This window comes from Cetorhinus maximus, chromosome 16, assembly GCF_964194155.1.
Source record: "Cetorhinus maximus chromosome 16, sCetMax3.hap1.1, whole genome shotgun sequence".
NCBI lineage: Eukaryota > Metazoa > Chordata > Chondrichthyes > Lamniformes > Cetorhinidae > Cetorhinus > Cetorhinus maximus.
The window spans coordinates 72809809-72827157 of NC_135894.1; the positions used below are offsets into that span (position 1 = coordinate 72809809).

At 43.0% G+C, this 17349-nt stretch overlaps 1 protein-coding gene across 1 annotated transcript in view; it reads right to left on the reverse strand.

The window, feature by feature from the left end:
• Positions 1-17349, reverse strand: part of zpld1a (zona pellucida-like domain containing 1a) — a 67136-nt gene that overhangs the window by 42024 nt on the left and 7763 nt on the right. Inside the window, exons 2-7 of the mRNA XM_078560544.1 lie at positions 14633-14745; positions 10128-10348; positions 8987-9168; positions 8810-8882; positions 1169-1266; positions 1000-1080 (exon numbers count right to left, since the gene is read on the reverse strand). Coding sequence (XP_078416670.1) covers positions 1000-1080; positions 1169-1266; positions 8810-8882; positions 8987-9168; positions 10128-10348; positions 14633-14738 — 761 coding nt within the window. The 5' untranslated portion in view covers positions 14739-14745. The remainder of the gene's footprint in view (positions 1-999; positions 1081-1168; positions 1267-8809; positions 8883-8986; positions 9169-10127; positions 10349-14632; positions 14746-17349) is intronic.

A 17349-nucleotide genomic window follows, 5' to 3' on the forward strand; every position in this document is an offset into this window, starting at 1 on the left:
AATGTTTCATGTAAATTGATAAACATGTCCCACCTCGTGACAAATTCACATGAGGGGACATGTCTGAATAATTTTTTAAATTCTTTTTTTCAATTTTTCACAACTAAATTAATCTCCCTGAAGCAGCTCCGTGCCTCAGGGAGATTTCAGCGCTGTTTTGCGAGCATGCGCGCGAAAGAGCGCAGGCCCCGACTCTCCCTCCTCCCCCACCTGCACAGGTAGCGCTGAGCGCTTCTGGGTGTGTGTCACACTGGACGGGCCTTAACTGGCCTGCCCACGTAAAATGGTGGCGCGCAGCCGATTGCGGGCAGCGATCGGTTGTGCGCCCGCCTGCGCCCAGCCTGCCCGACGGGGAGAAAATTCTCCCCATAAAATTCTTAGAGGGCTTGATGGAACATGCTTCCCTTGGCTGATGAAACTACAACTAGGGTTCATCGTCACAGGTTAAGTGGTCGATGATTTAGGACTGAGATGAGGAGAAATTTCTTCACTCAAGTTGTGAATCTCTGAAATTTTCCACCCAAGAGGGCTGTGGGTGCTCATTCATTGAATATATTTGAGACTGAGATTGATAGATTTTTGGACACAGAATCAAGTGATATGGGGATAGGGTGAGGAAATGGCTGTTGAGGTTAAAGGTCAACCATGAACTTATTGATTGGTGAACCAGACTGAAGGGGCCATGTCTTACTCCTGTTCCTATTTCTTGTGTTCATATAAGATTCTAAATATGGAAATGCTTAAAAATGGTTACAGCTTTACATTTGATATAGCTGTCACATGAATGGATATCAGGAAATTGGTGCAAACTTTGCAGAATTTAAAGATTTATTTTGAATTCAGAGCTTCTGAAAGCTGTTTGTGTTTTTATTTGTTTATACTTATTTCAAGCCTTATCAAATGCATCCTAAGTATAGGATATAATCTGACTTGTGGATAGGCAGCCAGAAAGCAGTACTGCATTGGTATTTACTGATCCTAGATAAAGCTACTACTCACCTGAAGAAAAGATCATATCTATGTTCATCATTTGGATTACCAGAAGGTGTGGTGTAACAATAATCCATAAAGACGTGCCATCTACACAAATAACAAGAGATATTTTTAAAATCAGAAGTATTTATCATATTTAGAATGGATCAAATAAATGTGAAAATCACGCTGTTACCTTCCATCTAGATTTGTAGCTTTCACAGCTGCATATACTTTGGTCTTTAAAGGTAAACCTGCGGGCGGTATCACTAGAGGGAGATTGTAGGTTGAATCCTGGAGAAATCAAAAGATTGTTTAAAATTCTCAGAAGTTTACTTACCTCCACCTTCCAATTTCTAACGCAACGTTCAATGTTCATAATGTGTAGGAAGCCAATAACAAAGTATGAAATGAGAAATGAACATTCAGACAATCAAGAAATAAAAATGGAAAATGCTAGAAATTCTCAACAAATCAGGCAGTATCTGTGAAGAGAGAAACAGAGTTTCAAGGCCATGACCTTTCCTCATCTATGTACTCTTATCATGGTCTGTAATCTCATCTGTTTACTCTCCAGTCCCAAAGTTCTGCTTAAATACTTCCAGTTCACAAATCAAATAAAGCATCAGAATATTCTTTTAGCTTTTCTTTCAACTTCTATTGCTGGCCTGCTGCCCTCCACAAAACTCCCCTCTTCTGCCACCCCTGACTCAACAGTGCAGGGACTGTCATGTCTCATGAAGTATTTATTCTCCCACTCCATACCTAACCACTGTGGATCCCAAACAGCAGTGAATGACAAATATCAATGATCCATGTATAATTTTGTTGTGCTTAATTTTACTTCTTATTTATAAAATGCAAATTTTTCATAATATACCTAAAAATCTTTTCTCTGTCTGTAATATTGGCTGATTACAATATTTTAGTGAGCATTGGTGTTTGGTTTATGTTAACTTTGTGATACCACAAACTAATTAGATCACTGGAAAAGAAAGAATCATCATACTATTTTTAGACTTCAGCATAGCTCTCTATTGTTTCCTTCGTTAATCCGCCAGGCACTTCCAGGAACTTGCCTGTTACTTCCAGACTCAATCCATGGCCTCTGCTTAATTCCTTCCAAACTTAACCAAACACTCCTTCTCCTAATCTTCTTTCCACCTAGGCAACGGCAGTATAGTGGTTACGTTACTGGGCTAGCTATTTAGCAGTCAGGGCTAAGGATCTGGAGCTGTGAATTCGAATTACCTCATGCTAGCTGGAGAATTTAAATTCAGTTCATTCAATACATCTGGAATAAAATGATAGTGTCAGTAATTGGGACCATGTAACAACTGGATTGTTGTAAAAATCCACGTGGTTCCCAAACATCCTTTAGGAAAGGAAATCTGCTGTCCTTACTTGGTCTGACCTACATGTGACTCCAGATCCACAGCAATGGGGTTGGCTCTTATCCGCGCTCTAAAAATGGCTTAGTAAGCTACTCAGTTATAGGCGATAAATGCTGGTCTTGCCAGTGCTGCCCATCCTGTGAATGAATTGAACTAAAAACACTCCCATCTACGCTATTTTCTTTTTACTGGTGACATCATCTCCGTTCCCTCTCAGACCTCAGTCACCATTCTCCCTGCTAATTCCCAATCCAGTCTAATGTGAACAAGCTGCTTCCTCCTGGCCCAAATCCTCCTAACTCCTGTGGGTCCTAGAGCCTGGTCCCTCTGCTCCCTCACCATTGCTTGTGGACACGCCAATACTGGGCATGGCTGCAGCTCTGAACCTGTTGCAAGAGGAATTTCCAGCTCACACTTGATGTCCATCTAAGGTCCTGGCCTCATCTTTCTCCCAACCAGGCCAACCTTCCATCCCCTCACATTGCTCTCCTTTAGCCTAAGCTCTGGCACCTAAAGTGGAATCTTCCACTCTGGAGACTAAGCCAGGTAGCGGGTGGGAAAGTCGGCGTGATTCTTGCTGGGCAGTGGAATGGCTGAACTTGTGCGATCTTCAGCTCATTAGTTATGCATCCGAGAGATCTTAATGAATCTTGTGGCAGGGCGGGCAGGAAGTCACCCTCTTGCTGTTACGTCATGGGGTCGAAGGTCTTGGTGCCATATTTAAATGGCACCTGGACAGCCATTCATCCAACTGCAGGCCAGAAGCTCCAGGAGCCCCAAAACAGAAACAAACTTTGGTCCTACAGTTCAGCGAAACCTCCCTGGAGACTCTCCTCCAGGCAGCCCAGGAAAGGTGGGAGGTCCACTTTCCAAGGGATGGGAGCAGGAGGCCCTCCCACCTGACTATGCTGGCCTGGGACGAGGTCGCCAGGATGGTTTTGGGCCATGGAATGGCCCTGCAATGTAGGAAAAAGATGAGTGATCTGCTGTGCTCCACCAGGGTAAGTGCACCATCTACTCACTGCAAACTCACACTCTCATAGGGCATCAAACAGTCTAAGGGTTAGAGTCCACAGAGGTGTCACACATGACCGGCAGATTGGACATCAGCGCTGAATATGTGCCAGCCACTTTAAGCTCTCCATCTCATATTAATTCCTGGACAAATGGCTTCTTAATCACTTACTGGGGAGGGATCAGCAGCTACAATAGGCATGCATGCTTCAGAACTGCTCATTCACCCATTGGGATCTAGTCAATTCTTCTGTCTTTCTGCAGGATAAGATCGCCCATAACAAGAGAGAGCGTGCCAAGACTGGAGGTGGCACCCTGGAAATCTGTCCCCTCACAAGTTTCGAGGAACAGGCTGCAGAGCTGGCAGGAGAGGAGACAGATCGTGTCTGCGTGGAAGTTGAGATTGGCCTCCCCCCAACAAACCAGTGAGGATGCATTCAGTATACATCAGCAAGATGCAGGTAATGACTGGGAGGGATCTCTAATATATGAGCTTGCTTAGTCAATAACTAATTCTCTCTTTTCTCTATTCCAGGTACCAGCAAGAAAAGGGGGAGGAAGCCATCCCCCACACGCCACAGTCCCAGCCCCCAGGTCATCTATGAGGAGGAAGCACCATCGCTACATTCACCTGCACCTTCCACCAATGCAGATACACGCACCTCGGTAGGACCTAGTTCTACAGTAGGCTCGGGTGCACAATCTGGTAATCACTTCACAGAAGAGGGTCCAAAGCTGGCGGAGGCAGTGATAGCTGAGGTTCTGACATTTGGAGCACTGCTGGAGACCCAGGCCCCTGCTGAGTCTGAGTCTAATGACAAACCTCTGGACTCAGCCCTAACAGACCTCTTGGGGATGCATAAACAGACAAGAGGAACATCAGGCAGTGTTGTCAAAGGCCGTTGGCAGACTGGCCCGAAAGCTGGACCAGTCCATCCATGTTCTGTCTAATGTCATGGCTCTGGCTTACGAGTGCATTGAAGTCTCCATGGGCAGGGTGGCAGCCACTTTGGAGACCCTGGTCCAGTAGTTTCTGCTGGATTTGCACTCAGACCTGCGCACCATCCCTTTAGACATGGGTGCATTTCGGCAGTGGCTAGGTGAGAGGTGGACGGGGCACCACAACCTCCCTCCAGGTGCCCCTTCTCATTAAGGAGTCAGGGTGGGGTCATTGGGCACCCAAGAGGGAGAGCTCCAGCCAGGCACCCCGGATAGATTCATCCAGGACACTCCAAAGGTCCATCTCCTCTCTACCAGAGACCCCATCAACTCCAGCAGGTCAGGCTGAAGTGGGTGCACCTGCACCAGAGTGGAGACCCATAGCAAACCGGGGCCTCGTGCCATCAGAGGACGCCTGACAAAGTCATCTTAGACCACAGGGCATGCTACGACACTGGCATCTACCCGACAATGTGGAAAATTGCCCAGCTATGTCCTGTATTCAAAAAGCAGGACAAATCCAACCCACCAATTACCGCCCGATCAGTCTACTCTCGATCGTCAGTAAGGTGATGGAAGGGGTCATCAACAGTGCGATCAAGTGGCTCTTGCTTAACAATAGCCTGCTCACTGATGCTCAGTTTTGGTTCTGCCAGGGTCACTCAGCTCCTGACTTTATTACAGTCTGGGTTCAAACATGGACAAAAGAGCTGAACTCCAGAGGTGAGGTGCGAGTGACTGCCCTTGACATCAAGGCAGCATTTGACCAAGTGTGGCATGAAGGAACCCTTGGAAAACTGGAGTCAATGGGAATCAGGGGAAAACTCTCGCTGGTTGGAGTCATACCTAGCATAAAGGAAGATGGTTGTGGTTGTTGGAGGTCAATCATCTCAGTTTGAGGACATCACTGCAGGTTAGTGTCCTAGGCCCAACCACCTTCATCAAGTTAGTGTCCTAGGCCCAACCAGCTGCTTCATCAATTACCTTGTTCCATCATAAGGTCAGAAGTGGGGATGTTCGCTGATGATTGCACAATGTTTAGCAGCATTCACGACTGCACAGATACTGAAGCAGTTCATGTCCAAATGCAGCAAGATCTGGACAATATCCAGACTTGGGCTGACAAGTGGCAAGTAACATTCGTGCCACACAAGTGCCAGGCAATGACCAACTCCAGCAACAGAGAACCTAACCATCACCCCTTGACATTCAATGGTGTTACCATCATTGAATCCCCGACTATCAACATCCTGGGGTTCACCATTGACCAGAAATTGAACTGGACTAGCCATATAAATACTGTGGCTACAAGAGCAGGTCAGAGGCTAGGAATCCTGCAGCAAGTAACTCACCTCCTGACTCTCCAAAGCTTGTCCACCATCTACAAGTCACAAATCAGGAGTGTGATGGAGTACTCCCCACTTGCCTGGATGAGCGCAGCTTTGGCAACACTCAAGAAGCTTGACACAATCCAGGACAAAGTAGCCCACTTGATTGGCACCCCATCTACAAACATTCGCTTCCTCCAGCATTGATGCCTGCGAGAACTCATCAAGGCTGCTTAGACAGCACCTTCCAAACTCACGGCTGCTACCATCTAGAAGGAAAAGGGCAGCAGACACATGGGAACACCACCACCTGGAAGTTCCCCTTCAAGCCACTCATCATCCTGACTTGGAAATATATCGCTGTTCCTTCATTGTTGCTGGGTCAAATTCCAGGAACTTCCTCTCTAACAGCACTGTGGGTGTACCTGTATCACATGGACTGCAGCAATTCCAGAAGGCAGCTCACCACCATCTTCTCAAGGGCAATTAGGGTTGGGCAATAAATGCTGGCCTAGCCAGTGATGCTCACATCCCATGAATGAATAAAAAGCAAACAGGGCATAGCAGTCAGCAGGCTGTCTCCACTTCAGCTGCGGATGTCGGTGCCGCACCTAGATGTAGCAGTAGGGTTAGAAAAATTAAGAAGTACGCTGGTGGCACAGGTGTTCACTCATTTAATATAGTTGGCACTCCTGTAAATATATGTTGAATCTATCCATCTCCAAGTCTCATGGATTCCATTTTTATTTAATTTGCTTCAACGTTTCGCAGTCATTTAAGGGTCCAGGATGTTACCCCATCAAAATCTTCATTTGCATAAATTCTCACACACTTAGACCACCGTGAGTAGGTTATAATTCCACATCAGCAACACCAGGCAATGCACATCATTTGTGACAGTGCTGCCTGGCCAACACACCTGTCAGCCAATTATCGCAGGCGACCATGCTTTGGTTTTAGGAGAAGTGCTCATCAAGGTTATTAATTTTGCTGCTGCTGTTGCACTGATGTCTGTTGTTTGTGGATGGCACAAGTGGTTGTCTGGACATGGCATCCCCAGGCCACCCCTTACAGGTGAAGCACATCTTGGATGACCACAGGTAGCTGATCCTTCTCTTTAAACATGACAATCCAGGCACAAAGAGAGCCTGGATTAGGGTGAATAAACCCACGTGCAAGAGCCCGCTGTTGGGCAATTGTCAGCTTGCCTCCATGAGCCTAGACACTCAATATGGATATCGTAAACTTGTAATAATGTCATGACTTTAGGCATTGTGCCTTTTAGGTCATGACCATTAAACTTAGAATGTGGGCTTTGGAGTGTGCACATAGCTTCTGCCCATCAGCTGTGGCCCTTGAATATTTTATCCTCCATCCCTTTTTACATGCTTCTTTACATGTGTGCCATGCAGAGTCTTCTAACGTGGCCTGGACACTGTAGCCTAATTCACTGGGCAATTTCTTAAATATGCCCTCGACAGTGTGGCCTCATTCCCTGGACAGTCTGTTAAACATGCCCCCCGAAAGTCTTTGACTCTTCCCCAGATAGACCATTAAACTTGCCGCCTGGACAGTCTTTCACCCTCCCCACCTGGTCTCTCCCCGTCACCCCCCACCCCACCAGCCAGTCCTGCCTTCGTCTCACCCTTCTCTTCTTGGTCCTTTCCCCCGGCCTGGTTCTGCCTCTGTCTCACCCTTCTCCTCTGATCCTTACCCCCGCTTCTTCCCCCACCCCCAGTCCTGCCTCCATCTCAGCCCTCCCCTCTGGTTGTGCCTTCTGTGCCCAACCTTGCTGCAGCTTGACAGGAGAGGTGAAAGCAGCATCTACTGACCTCCAAGTCGCAGATGAAGTGAAGCTCGCCAGGTGTGCCCCACTTATATGCAGTCGTGAAACGAAACATTCTAATTAGCCGCTGGCAGGAAACTTCATTTGGAAGGGGAACATGATCCTGGTGAGCTGGCCTTTTGATGAGCTTTCTTGGAATGCTAATGAATGTAACTGGGGTTCCTGACATTGTTTAGTGGGAAACTCAACCTGCCTTTAACCCACCTTGAAAGTTGGCAGAACAAAATTCCGAGCTAATTTCCTGCCTTTGGGAAACTGAAATTTTCATCCACGCCAAATTAAGTGTCCCCGCCTGACATGATTCCTGCTGCTGGCGAGTGCAGAAATTTCCACCCTGGTTTCTTTCTTATATCCAGCTGCTCCTGGACAGCTTCAACCCCACCTGCCTCCAACCCTGGCTGGCAGCCTCTTTCACCCACTCTCAATACAAATTTAAACAGTAACTCCCATTTTGTAAATAGCCCTGGGCTTTAAAGATGGTAGAAATTATGAATTGACTAAAGTAGAAGCGTTAGAGGCATATACACAGACTAGAATAAATATCGAGCAAAGAGAAAACAGAAGGTAGAAAACACTTTCACTGGGAAGGAGACAGATGTACAAGTTGCAGAGACAAACATAGGGACAACGATACCAGAAATTTTGTGAAAGCCATATAGAGAGAGAGAAAGGGAAGAAAGAAGACAAACTGAAAAATAGAGAGAGGCCAGTGAAAAGAATTGTTGCATGTGACACAAAATATGCAGCAAGAGAGACACTTTCTTAAATGTTTTATCTATCATCAATCCCCCTTAGATTAAGTATTTAAATGACATATATCCACAGTGGCATTGAAATCCCAGTCTGCGGACATCGGTGTGATTCTGTCCTGTGACGTATTGTACAGGGCTGATTTAATGAATTGCGCACCCAGCATGAGTCCTCAAGCACCAGCTGGGAGTGCATATAGGGATATCATAGATTTGCTTCCCCTGATTTTTGTAGATAATGGAAATTGACTGTGCAGCACTCCATCAATAATGCATTGAAATGTCAGTCAATTTATAGTGCAAGAGTTGAACTTATAAATTGCAAAATTCCACTAATGAGCCAAACTGATACCAAGTCACTGAATGTGTTTCAAACTTGAAACATCCAATGTGCAGAGATATAATATGTATATAATGCAGAAAATGAAATAAAACATGATTTAAGAATTGTTTCTCTGCAACAATTTTGCATTCATTTCTTAATTTTGAACTGTTCTATGAAGAGAAGTATGGCTATATTGACTATTGCTATTTCAATAACAGTTGACAAATTTACAACAAACTTACATTGTACAGGAGTAAGTTCAAAGTACTGATAAATGTACCATTGCTGTCTTTCACTGAAATTGCTGCAGATGATCTAAAAATAATGTTGTAAAGGTACTTTAAAAACTGAGCCAGAATATTTGTCAAGATCTAAAACAAACGTGCCGAAATATTTTTCCAATTAAAATGTAAACTTACGAAGCAAGCTGGGTGTTGTTGATAAGGTACTCCAATGGGTAGCTGCAGCTATACTTATACAGTAGCCCTGGCAGGTAGCTAATAATGGTTGGTGGATCTGGAGTGTCAATATAACCTGAAATGTTCCCAAATTGCACCATCGAAATATTACCTAATGCATTGAGTCCTTGAGTAGCGGATACCTACAAAATAGTTCACAAAACAATTTTTACTGATTCTACAGTTCAAAATAGGAGGCACATGTATCTATTGGAAATATAATTTGTCAAGGGAGATTTTGAAAGAGATGTAGGAATGTTCGTTGATTTACCATTCACTGGGGTAAAAATTGGTATGTGTTGGACCAATATTCCGCTCATAAAATGGATGCAACAATAGCAAATGCAGCAATGGGAAGACCCACGCCCAATCTGCATGTGTGTTCTGGCCACTATTAAATTTGTTGGGCCCATCTTTTAGGCATCCTGGATATACATTCATCATCAGCTGACCCTCGATTCGAGGATGACATCTAGTCAGGGTTGCAGATTTCTGCCACAGGTCTTCATATCACTGAGCAGGACTATTTTCAACCCACAAAGCTTTAGGCAAGTGGGGCAGGATGTCCCATAAAGTAGTGGGATCCAGGTATGGGTATACATCAATGAGGAACCTAAAGGCTGTTAGGGATTCCTCTGGGAAATTGTTTTCCAATGAGTGGAGCAGGAGGTGAGCCTGCTCTATTCAGGCTTCCTCAAAGGCTGCTGCGGCCTAAGGTAAATTTAGATTAAAAAAGATACTTTCCTGTGGAATCAGGAAAAGTAGAAATCCTCCCCAAATCCACAGTTTCCTATTTGCCAATCCCCTCCCCAACCTTGCACTCCAGAATTAGTTGGCAAAGACAAGACTAGTGCTATTAGCCTTTTTCTCTAGCTTTTGAGAGCGAGCGAATCACTGCATCAAAATAATCCATTCAGAAACATTGATTCTAATGCTTTATAACTAGAGTGAGGCTTCCCACAGATTCATATGTAGAAAGGATTGGATGCTTAACAAGATGACAGATTCATACTGCATTTCAGTGCTTCGATATCTATGAGGTATTTATGAAATATTACCTATAACCTATTGTTCAGAAGAGAAAGAAGAGAGTTAATCTTACCACTAGGCTATTTCCACAGACTTCTAGTGTATTGAGGTTGATGGTGAATATGACAACTGTGGGAAAAGTACTGTTATTAATAAAACCCCTGCAATGTGCGTTGCCATGTCTGCCGTTTAATGCTAAGTCTGTTTCTGAGTAGCCAGAGAACAGTACTGGACAAAAATTGATCTTGATTGTTATGGTCTGTACTCCACAAAAGACAAGGATGTCCTTTTCACCTGGAGGAAGAAACATTAAATTAAGTCAATTATAATCTAATCAAAGAAGTTTAGTAAAGATTGACTGATATTGTATATTGCTCACAACATAACCGCTTGCTGCAGTTAAATTCAATTTTGTTGATGTATACTTGACAAATAAGTATCTGGGATATAAATATCATGTTATAAGTGATACAAATTCATTCAAGTGGTCAGATGGTAAGCATTCAATTCTTTTCTAGATTCTAGTAATATTATAAACTTTGCTAATGATACCAATTGATATAGCTAAGTGAGAAGTATAAGAGTATAGGAGAGCATTCAAAAAGATTCAAATCAATTACCTGGTTGAGCTGAAGAATGGTAATTCAATTTTAATTTGGACAAATGGAAGGTTATTCGATTTGGAGCAGGAAATGTGAAACATGGAAATGCAATGTAGCGAGTCCGTTTGCGAAGTTGAAGGAGGAAGAAATTCGGGCCTGATTTATTTTCAAGTATCCACACAAAATGACACATTTATCAGCAATGCTAATTATGAGACATCTTCCTATGGTTGCCCTGCATTAGCGACATCATAAACACAGTGGAACAATTTATCTGATTGCAATTTCCATGATCTTTTTGAACACATTTATGATTTGACTAAAAATGGGAGACATGGGAAATCTTCCAGCTATGTCACTAATATAGAGATCCGAAAAAATCCTTCCCCCAGACGTAGAAATGCATTTCAAGAATATTTAATGTGGACAAATCAAGTTATTTTAACTTGATTGTAACTATTTTAAAGATTCATTTACCTACAACTTCAACAGGACATTGATCCGCTTGGAATAGTTCAGCATGGCACCCCAGTAAGAATCACTGGGGTAGATGTTTACTTTATGAAATAGTGTAAAACGGATGGTAGCGTGTCGGGAGCTCATTTTACATCTCTCCCCAGGTTGGGAAGAGATGGGCTGCCGATTTGCTCCCAACCATTTTATACTATCGCATAAAGTCAAGATCTACTGCACTACTTTCTGGAGAAAAGGGGGGGAAATAGAACTAGAGTGAAAGGTGCTACAAATGATCAAGCTGAAGATATAAATTATGCTGCCAATAGATAAATACATGTTCATTAAACTCAATCACCATGCTGATTTCAGAACAAATTAAATGAGTCTCTCGCTTCAGGCAGCCTTTTTACCCTGGCAGAAAGACTATTGAGTGATATATTTTCCAGCTTTGGACAGAATCCTTTCAAGTAACAGACCAGACAGATGGGATTTACTGTTTGGCATTAAAAGCATTGTTACTCTGTGCTGCTAATACCTCCTTAATAATGCATGCTAGCATTTTCCCAAAGAATTATATTAGGCCTACTGGCTCATAGTTTCCAGATTTCTGTCTCCTCCTTTCTTGAAGAGTGGTGTCACAATTGCAGTTTTCTATTCCACTGGGACATTTCTAGAATCTAGGGGATTTTGGAAGATTAATCGATCCTTTCTATCCACTTTATTATCGCTGAAAAAAGACATGTTGAAACTCAAGAGTCCACTTGTCAACCAATCAACATGCTCTTCTCATGCAGTATAAATTGTTGTTCCCTTTATATTTGATATTCTTGCGAATTGTCCTGATGAGTACAAGGTGAAACGTATATCTTTTTTTCAGCATTTCTCAAGTTCTGTACTACCAAATGACTATCCACTATATCTTGGTACCTCATAATTTAATGTACATTCTATCTTATTTAATCATAGAAATTTATAGAATCATAGAAATTTATGGTACAGAGGAGGCCATTTTGTCCATTGGATCAGCCAACTAACAACTATCCAGCCAAACTTTCTAACTCTTGGTCCATAGTCTGTAAATTACAGCACTTCAAGTGAATAACCACGTATTTTTTAAATGTGATGAAGGTTCCTGCCTCTACTAACCTTTCAGGGAGTGAGTTCCAGATCTCTTCCACCTTCTGGGTGAAAAGAATTATCCTCAATTCCCCCCTAATCCTTCTACCAATTAATTTAAATCTGTGTCCCTGCTTACTGATCTATCTGCAAAGGAAATAGATCATAAGATGATAAGAAATAAGTGTAGGCCATTTGGTCCATTGAGCCCGCTCCACCATTCAGTAAGAACATTGCTGATCAGATTGTGGCCTTAACTCCATTTTCCTGCCTGTCCCTCATAACCCTTAACTCCCTAGCCTATCAAAAATCTATCTAATTCAGCCTTGAATATATTAAATGACCTTGCCTCCACTGCTCTCTGTGGAAGAAAACTCCAGATACTAACGACCCTCTGAGAAAATAAATTCCTCCTCATCTCCACCTTAAATGGGAGACCACTTATTTTTAAACTGTATTCCCTAGTTCTAGGTTCCCCCACGAGAGGAAACAGCCTTCCAACATCTACTATTTTAAATCCCTTCAGGATCTTATATGTTTCAATAAGATCAGCTCAGTCTTCTCAACTCCAATGAGTACAGGCCAAACCTACTCAACCTTTCCTCATAAGGCAATCTCTTCATCCCAGGAATCAGCCTAGTGAACCATCTCTGAACTGCTTCCAATGCAAGTATATCCCTCCTTCAAAGAGGCCTAAATTGCACATAGTACTCCAGCTGCGGTCTCACCAATGCCCTGTAAAGCTGTAGCAAGACTTCCCTACTTTTATATTCCAATCCACTTGCAATAAAGGATAACATTCCATTTGCTTTCCCTGCTGTACCTCCATGCTGGCTTTTTGTGATTCATGTATAAGGATACTAAAAGTGTCTTAGTCTTGTAGTCTCTCTCCAGTTAAATAATATTCTGCTTTTCTATTCCTCCTGTAAAAGTTGGCAATCTCACATTTTCCCATATTATACTCCATCTGCCGATTTTTTGCCCACTTGCTTAACCTATCCATATCCCTTTGCAGACTCCTTATATTCTCCTCACAATTTCCTTTCCTACTATTTTTGTATCCTCAGAAAATTTGGCTACATTACAGACAGTCCTTTATCCAAATCATTAATATAGATCGTAAATAGTTGAGGCTGCAGCACTCAACCCTGCGGCACTCTACTAGTTACAGTTTGCCAACCTGAAAATGACACATTTATCCCAACTCTTATTTTCCTGTTAGTTAGCCAGTGCTCTATCCATGCTAATATATCACCCCAACACCATGAACACTTCTGTTGTACAGTAACCTTTTATGTGGCACCTTATCGAATGCCTTTTCGAAATCCAAATACAACATCTACTGGTTCCGCTTTATCCACCCTGCTTGCTATATCCTCAAAGAACTCTAATACATTTTTTAAGCACTGATTTGTCTTTCACAAAACCATCTTGACTCTGCCTGACTGTATTATGATTTTCTAAGTGTCCTGCTAATACCTTCTTAATAACACATTCTAACATTTTCCCAATGACACACGACCAACTGGCCTATAGTTTCCAGCTTTCTGTCTCACTCCTTTCTTGAAGAGTGGTGTTATGATTCCAGTTTTCTAATCCACTTGGATCTCTCCAGAATCTAGAGAATTTTGGAAGATTAATGGATCCTTTCTATCCACTTTATCTTGGTACCTCATAATTTCATACACCTCAATTAAATTTTCCTTCAGCCTCCTCTATTCCAAAGTAAACAACTCCAGTCTATCCAGTTTTGCCTCAAAGCTAAAATTATCCAGTTCTGGCAATATGCTCTTAAACCTACACTCTACCCTCTCTGGTGTGATCACATACTTCCCAAAATGCAGTAATCAGAACTGCAGACAGCACCTGAGCTGTGGTTTAACTAGAGTTTTATACAATCCTAGCATATCTTCTCTGCTCCTATACTCAATGCGTCACCCAAGGGAAAGTAACCCTTACATCTTTTTAGCGGCTTTATCTACCTGTCCGGCTATCTTTAGGGTCTTTGGGACATGCACATAAGATCCCATTGTACCTCTGCAATTCTCAGTATCCAACTATCTATTGTGTATTCCCTTGGCTTGTTTGTCCTCTCCAAATACGTTACCTCACTTGTCTGGACTGAGCTCCATTTGTCACTTTTCTGCCCACTTAACCAGTCCATTGACATCCTCCTGCAGTCTATAACTTTCTTCCTCACTATCAAACACACAGCCAATTTTTGTATCACCTACAAACCTCTTAACCATGCCTCCTACATTTAGGCCTAAACCATTGTTATATGCCATGAAAAGCAAGGACTTAGTATTAAGCCTTGTGGAATACAACTCGAAACAGCCTTCCACTCACAAAATATTCGGGGACCATTGTCCTCTGCATCCTGCCAATTTTGGATCCAACTTACCAGGGAACCTGCTGTGCAGATTAGCATCACAGTTGTACCCATTGAATTGTGCATCCGTTGAATATATCTTGATAGCTAACAGCAGCAGAAAGGTGAACTGTTCCATTGCAAAGCTGTCGAGAAAAGTGAACAAGGTGCATAAGCGTAACCTGTTGTTGTCAGCTGTGTCTCAGTTAATCACACTTCTGAATTGGAAGGTTGTGGGTTTGAGTCTCACTCAATGACTTGAGTATAAAAACCAAGGTCACTACTCCAGAGCAGTATTGAGGGATCTGCTGTCTTTCAGATGAGATGTTAAACTGAGGTTCTGTCTATTTTTTCAGGTGAATGTAAAATACCCCATGGCACTATTTTGAAGAAAAGTGGGGGAGTTATCCCCTGTGTCCTGACCAATCTTTTTTCCCCAATCAATATCAGAAAAACAGATTATCTGGCCATTATCATATTGCTGTTTGTGGGAGTTTGCTGCATTTCCTACATCACAACAGTGACTACACTTCGAAAGTACTTAATAGCTGGAAAACACTTTGGGGCGTCCTGAACTTATGAAAGGTGCTATATACATAAAAGTTTGATTTCTTTCTTAATTTGCAGTGTAAAAAACATTTTACTGCCATTGTACTGTTCCCAATGTAATTTTCTACAATTAAAATAATAAGGCATATCTATGAATTTGCTTGCACTGTACTTTGCCTGAAAGTGTTTAGAAATTTAATTGCAGCTGTCGTACCAGGCTAAAACTTCCTCCAGTTGTTAGTTTATCACAGATGCTAATCATCTGCTAATTCAAAACAATTTAATTTGTGCACTATCGTGCTGAATTTTCCTACTTCTGTTGCTGTTTCCAAAAGTGTTCCCTCATGAAGTCAGTGTAATATTGGAGATTGTGGGCTAGATTTAATGTTCCTGACATGAATCCAGCCCACTGTATGGAGAACCAGTGTGAAACCCACGTCGCTTTGGTGTGGGAGGCCCAATCATATAAGTGTCTGTCAGATACTTAACTGGTCAATTCCTTGGGAATTAGGACCCCAGCAGCAGAAATCCTGCTTCCTCGACCAATCAGGCAGCTCTGCATTGCCAGCTGTGCCGCCAGGATTGATGGCCAATAATACAGCGAGGCCTTCACCAGAGATCATCATGGGATCCCTAGAGAGAGGTGAGTTGTGTAGGTTGGGGTCACAGGCAGGGGTCGCCAACAAGGGGGAGGAGATGGGGGTGAGGCGGGTCAGATGCAAAGGCATAAGTTGGCTTTTAGTGGGTGCCTGCTTTTTCCAGTGTCAGGTCCCTCAATCAGATACTAAGTGCCTTTGAAAGAAGGCCCCTAGGAGGCCACTGGAAAACCCAACATTGTTTGCTAGATGGCCTTCAGGAGGCATGGGAAGCCCATGCAAGTTTGGGAGCATACCTGAGCCACCACTAAATCCTAGTGGGCTCAGAGATAATCACCTTTATTGGCTCTATAATGAGTCTATTAGCCAACAGGCGGGTTCCCCATTGTGGCCCAATTCTGCCGCTGACTTAATGGAGGTCAGTTTTCCTACTGGCGGAAATGGGCTGTGTTGCCTTCACCGCGATTATTTTTGGCCCACCTATGGAGCAGGTTCCGTTAAACCCTGACCTGTGTATATAAAATTAAGAATGGTAAATCAGTGATAAATTGCAGCTTTGTTACACTAACCGCAGAATGGCAACCAACATATTGCAGAAACAACTTTTTACATTTGGGACAATATCTAAAAGTAAATGTACAAAGATTTATATAATGTCTTTCATATGCTCAAAGTACATCACTGCCAATGCAGTACTTATTTTGAAATGTTGTAAAGTAGGTAAATGTTTGCACAGGAAGCTCCCACAGTAGTAATGATAATTATGTTTTGTTCATATTGATTGAGGAATAATTGTTGGTCAGCTTACTCAAGAACTCTCCTGCTCTTCTTTGAATTTTGTAATGGTTTTACACCAATTAGTGGGTAGATGGAGCGTTGGTTTCAACATCACACCTGAAAGATGGTATTTCCAACATGCAACACTTTGCCACAACTCTACTTAAGTATCAGCCTAGATTATGTGCTCAAATCTCTGGACAGCTGCTTGAATCCACAATCTTCTTATTCCGAGCTCAGATAGTGCTACCACTATCACAGAATCACAGTGCAGAAGAGGCCCTTCGGCCCATCGAGTCTGCACTGACACGTGAGAAACTCCTGACCTACCTACCTAATCCCATTTACCAGCCTTGGCCCATAGCCTTGAATGTTATGACGTGCCAAATGCTCATCCAGGTACTTTTTAAAGGATGTGAGGCAACCCGCCTCCACCACCCTCCCAGGCAGTGCATTCCAGACCGTCACCACCCTCTGGGTAAAAAAGTTTTTCCTCACATCTCCCCTAAACCTCCTGCCCCTTACCTTGAACTTATGCCCCCTTGTGACTGACCCTTCAACTAAGGGGAACAGCTGCTCCCTATCCACCCTGTCCATGTCCCTCATAATCTTGTAAACCTCGATCAGGTCACCACTCAGTCTTCTCTGCTCCAATGAAAACAACCCAAGTCTATCTAACCTCTCTTCATAATTTAAATGTTTCATCCCAGACAACATCCTGGTGAATCTCCCCTGCACCCCCTCCAGTGCAATCACATCCTTCCTATAATGTGGCGACCAGAACTGCACACAGTACTCCAGCTATGGCCTCACCAAGGTTCTATACAA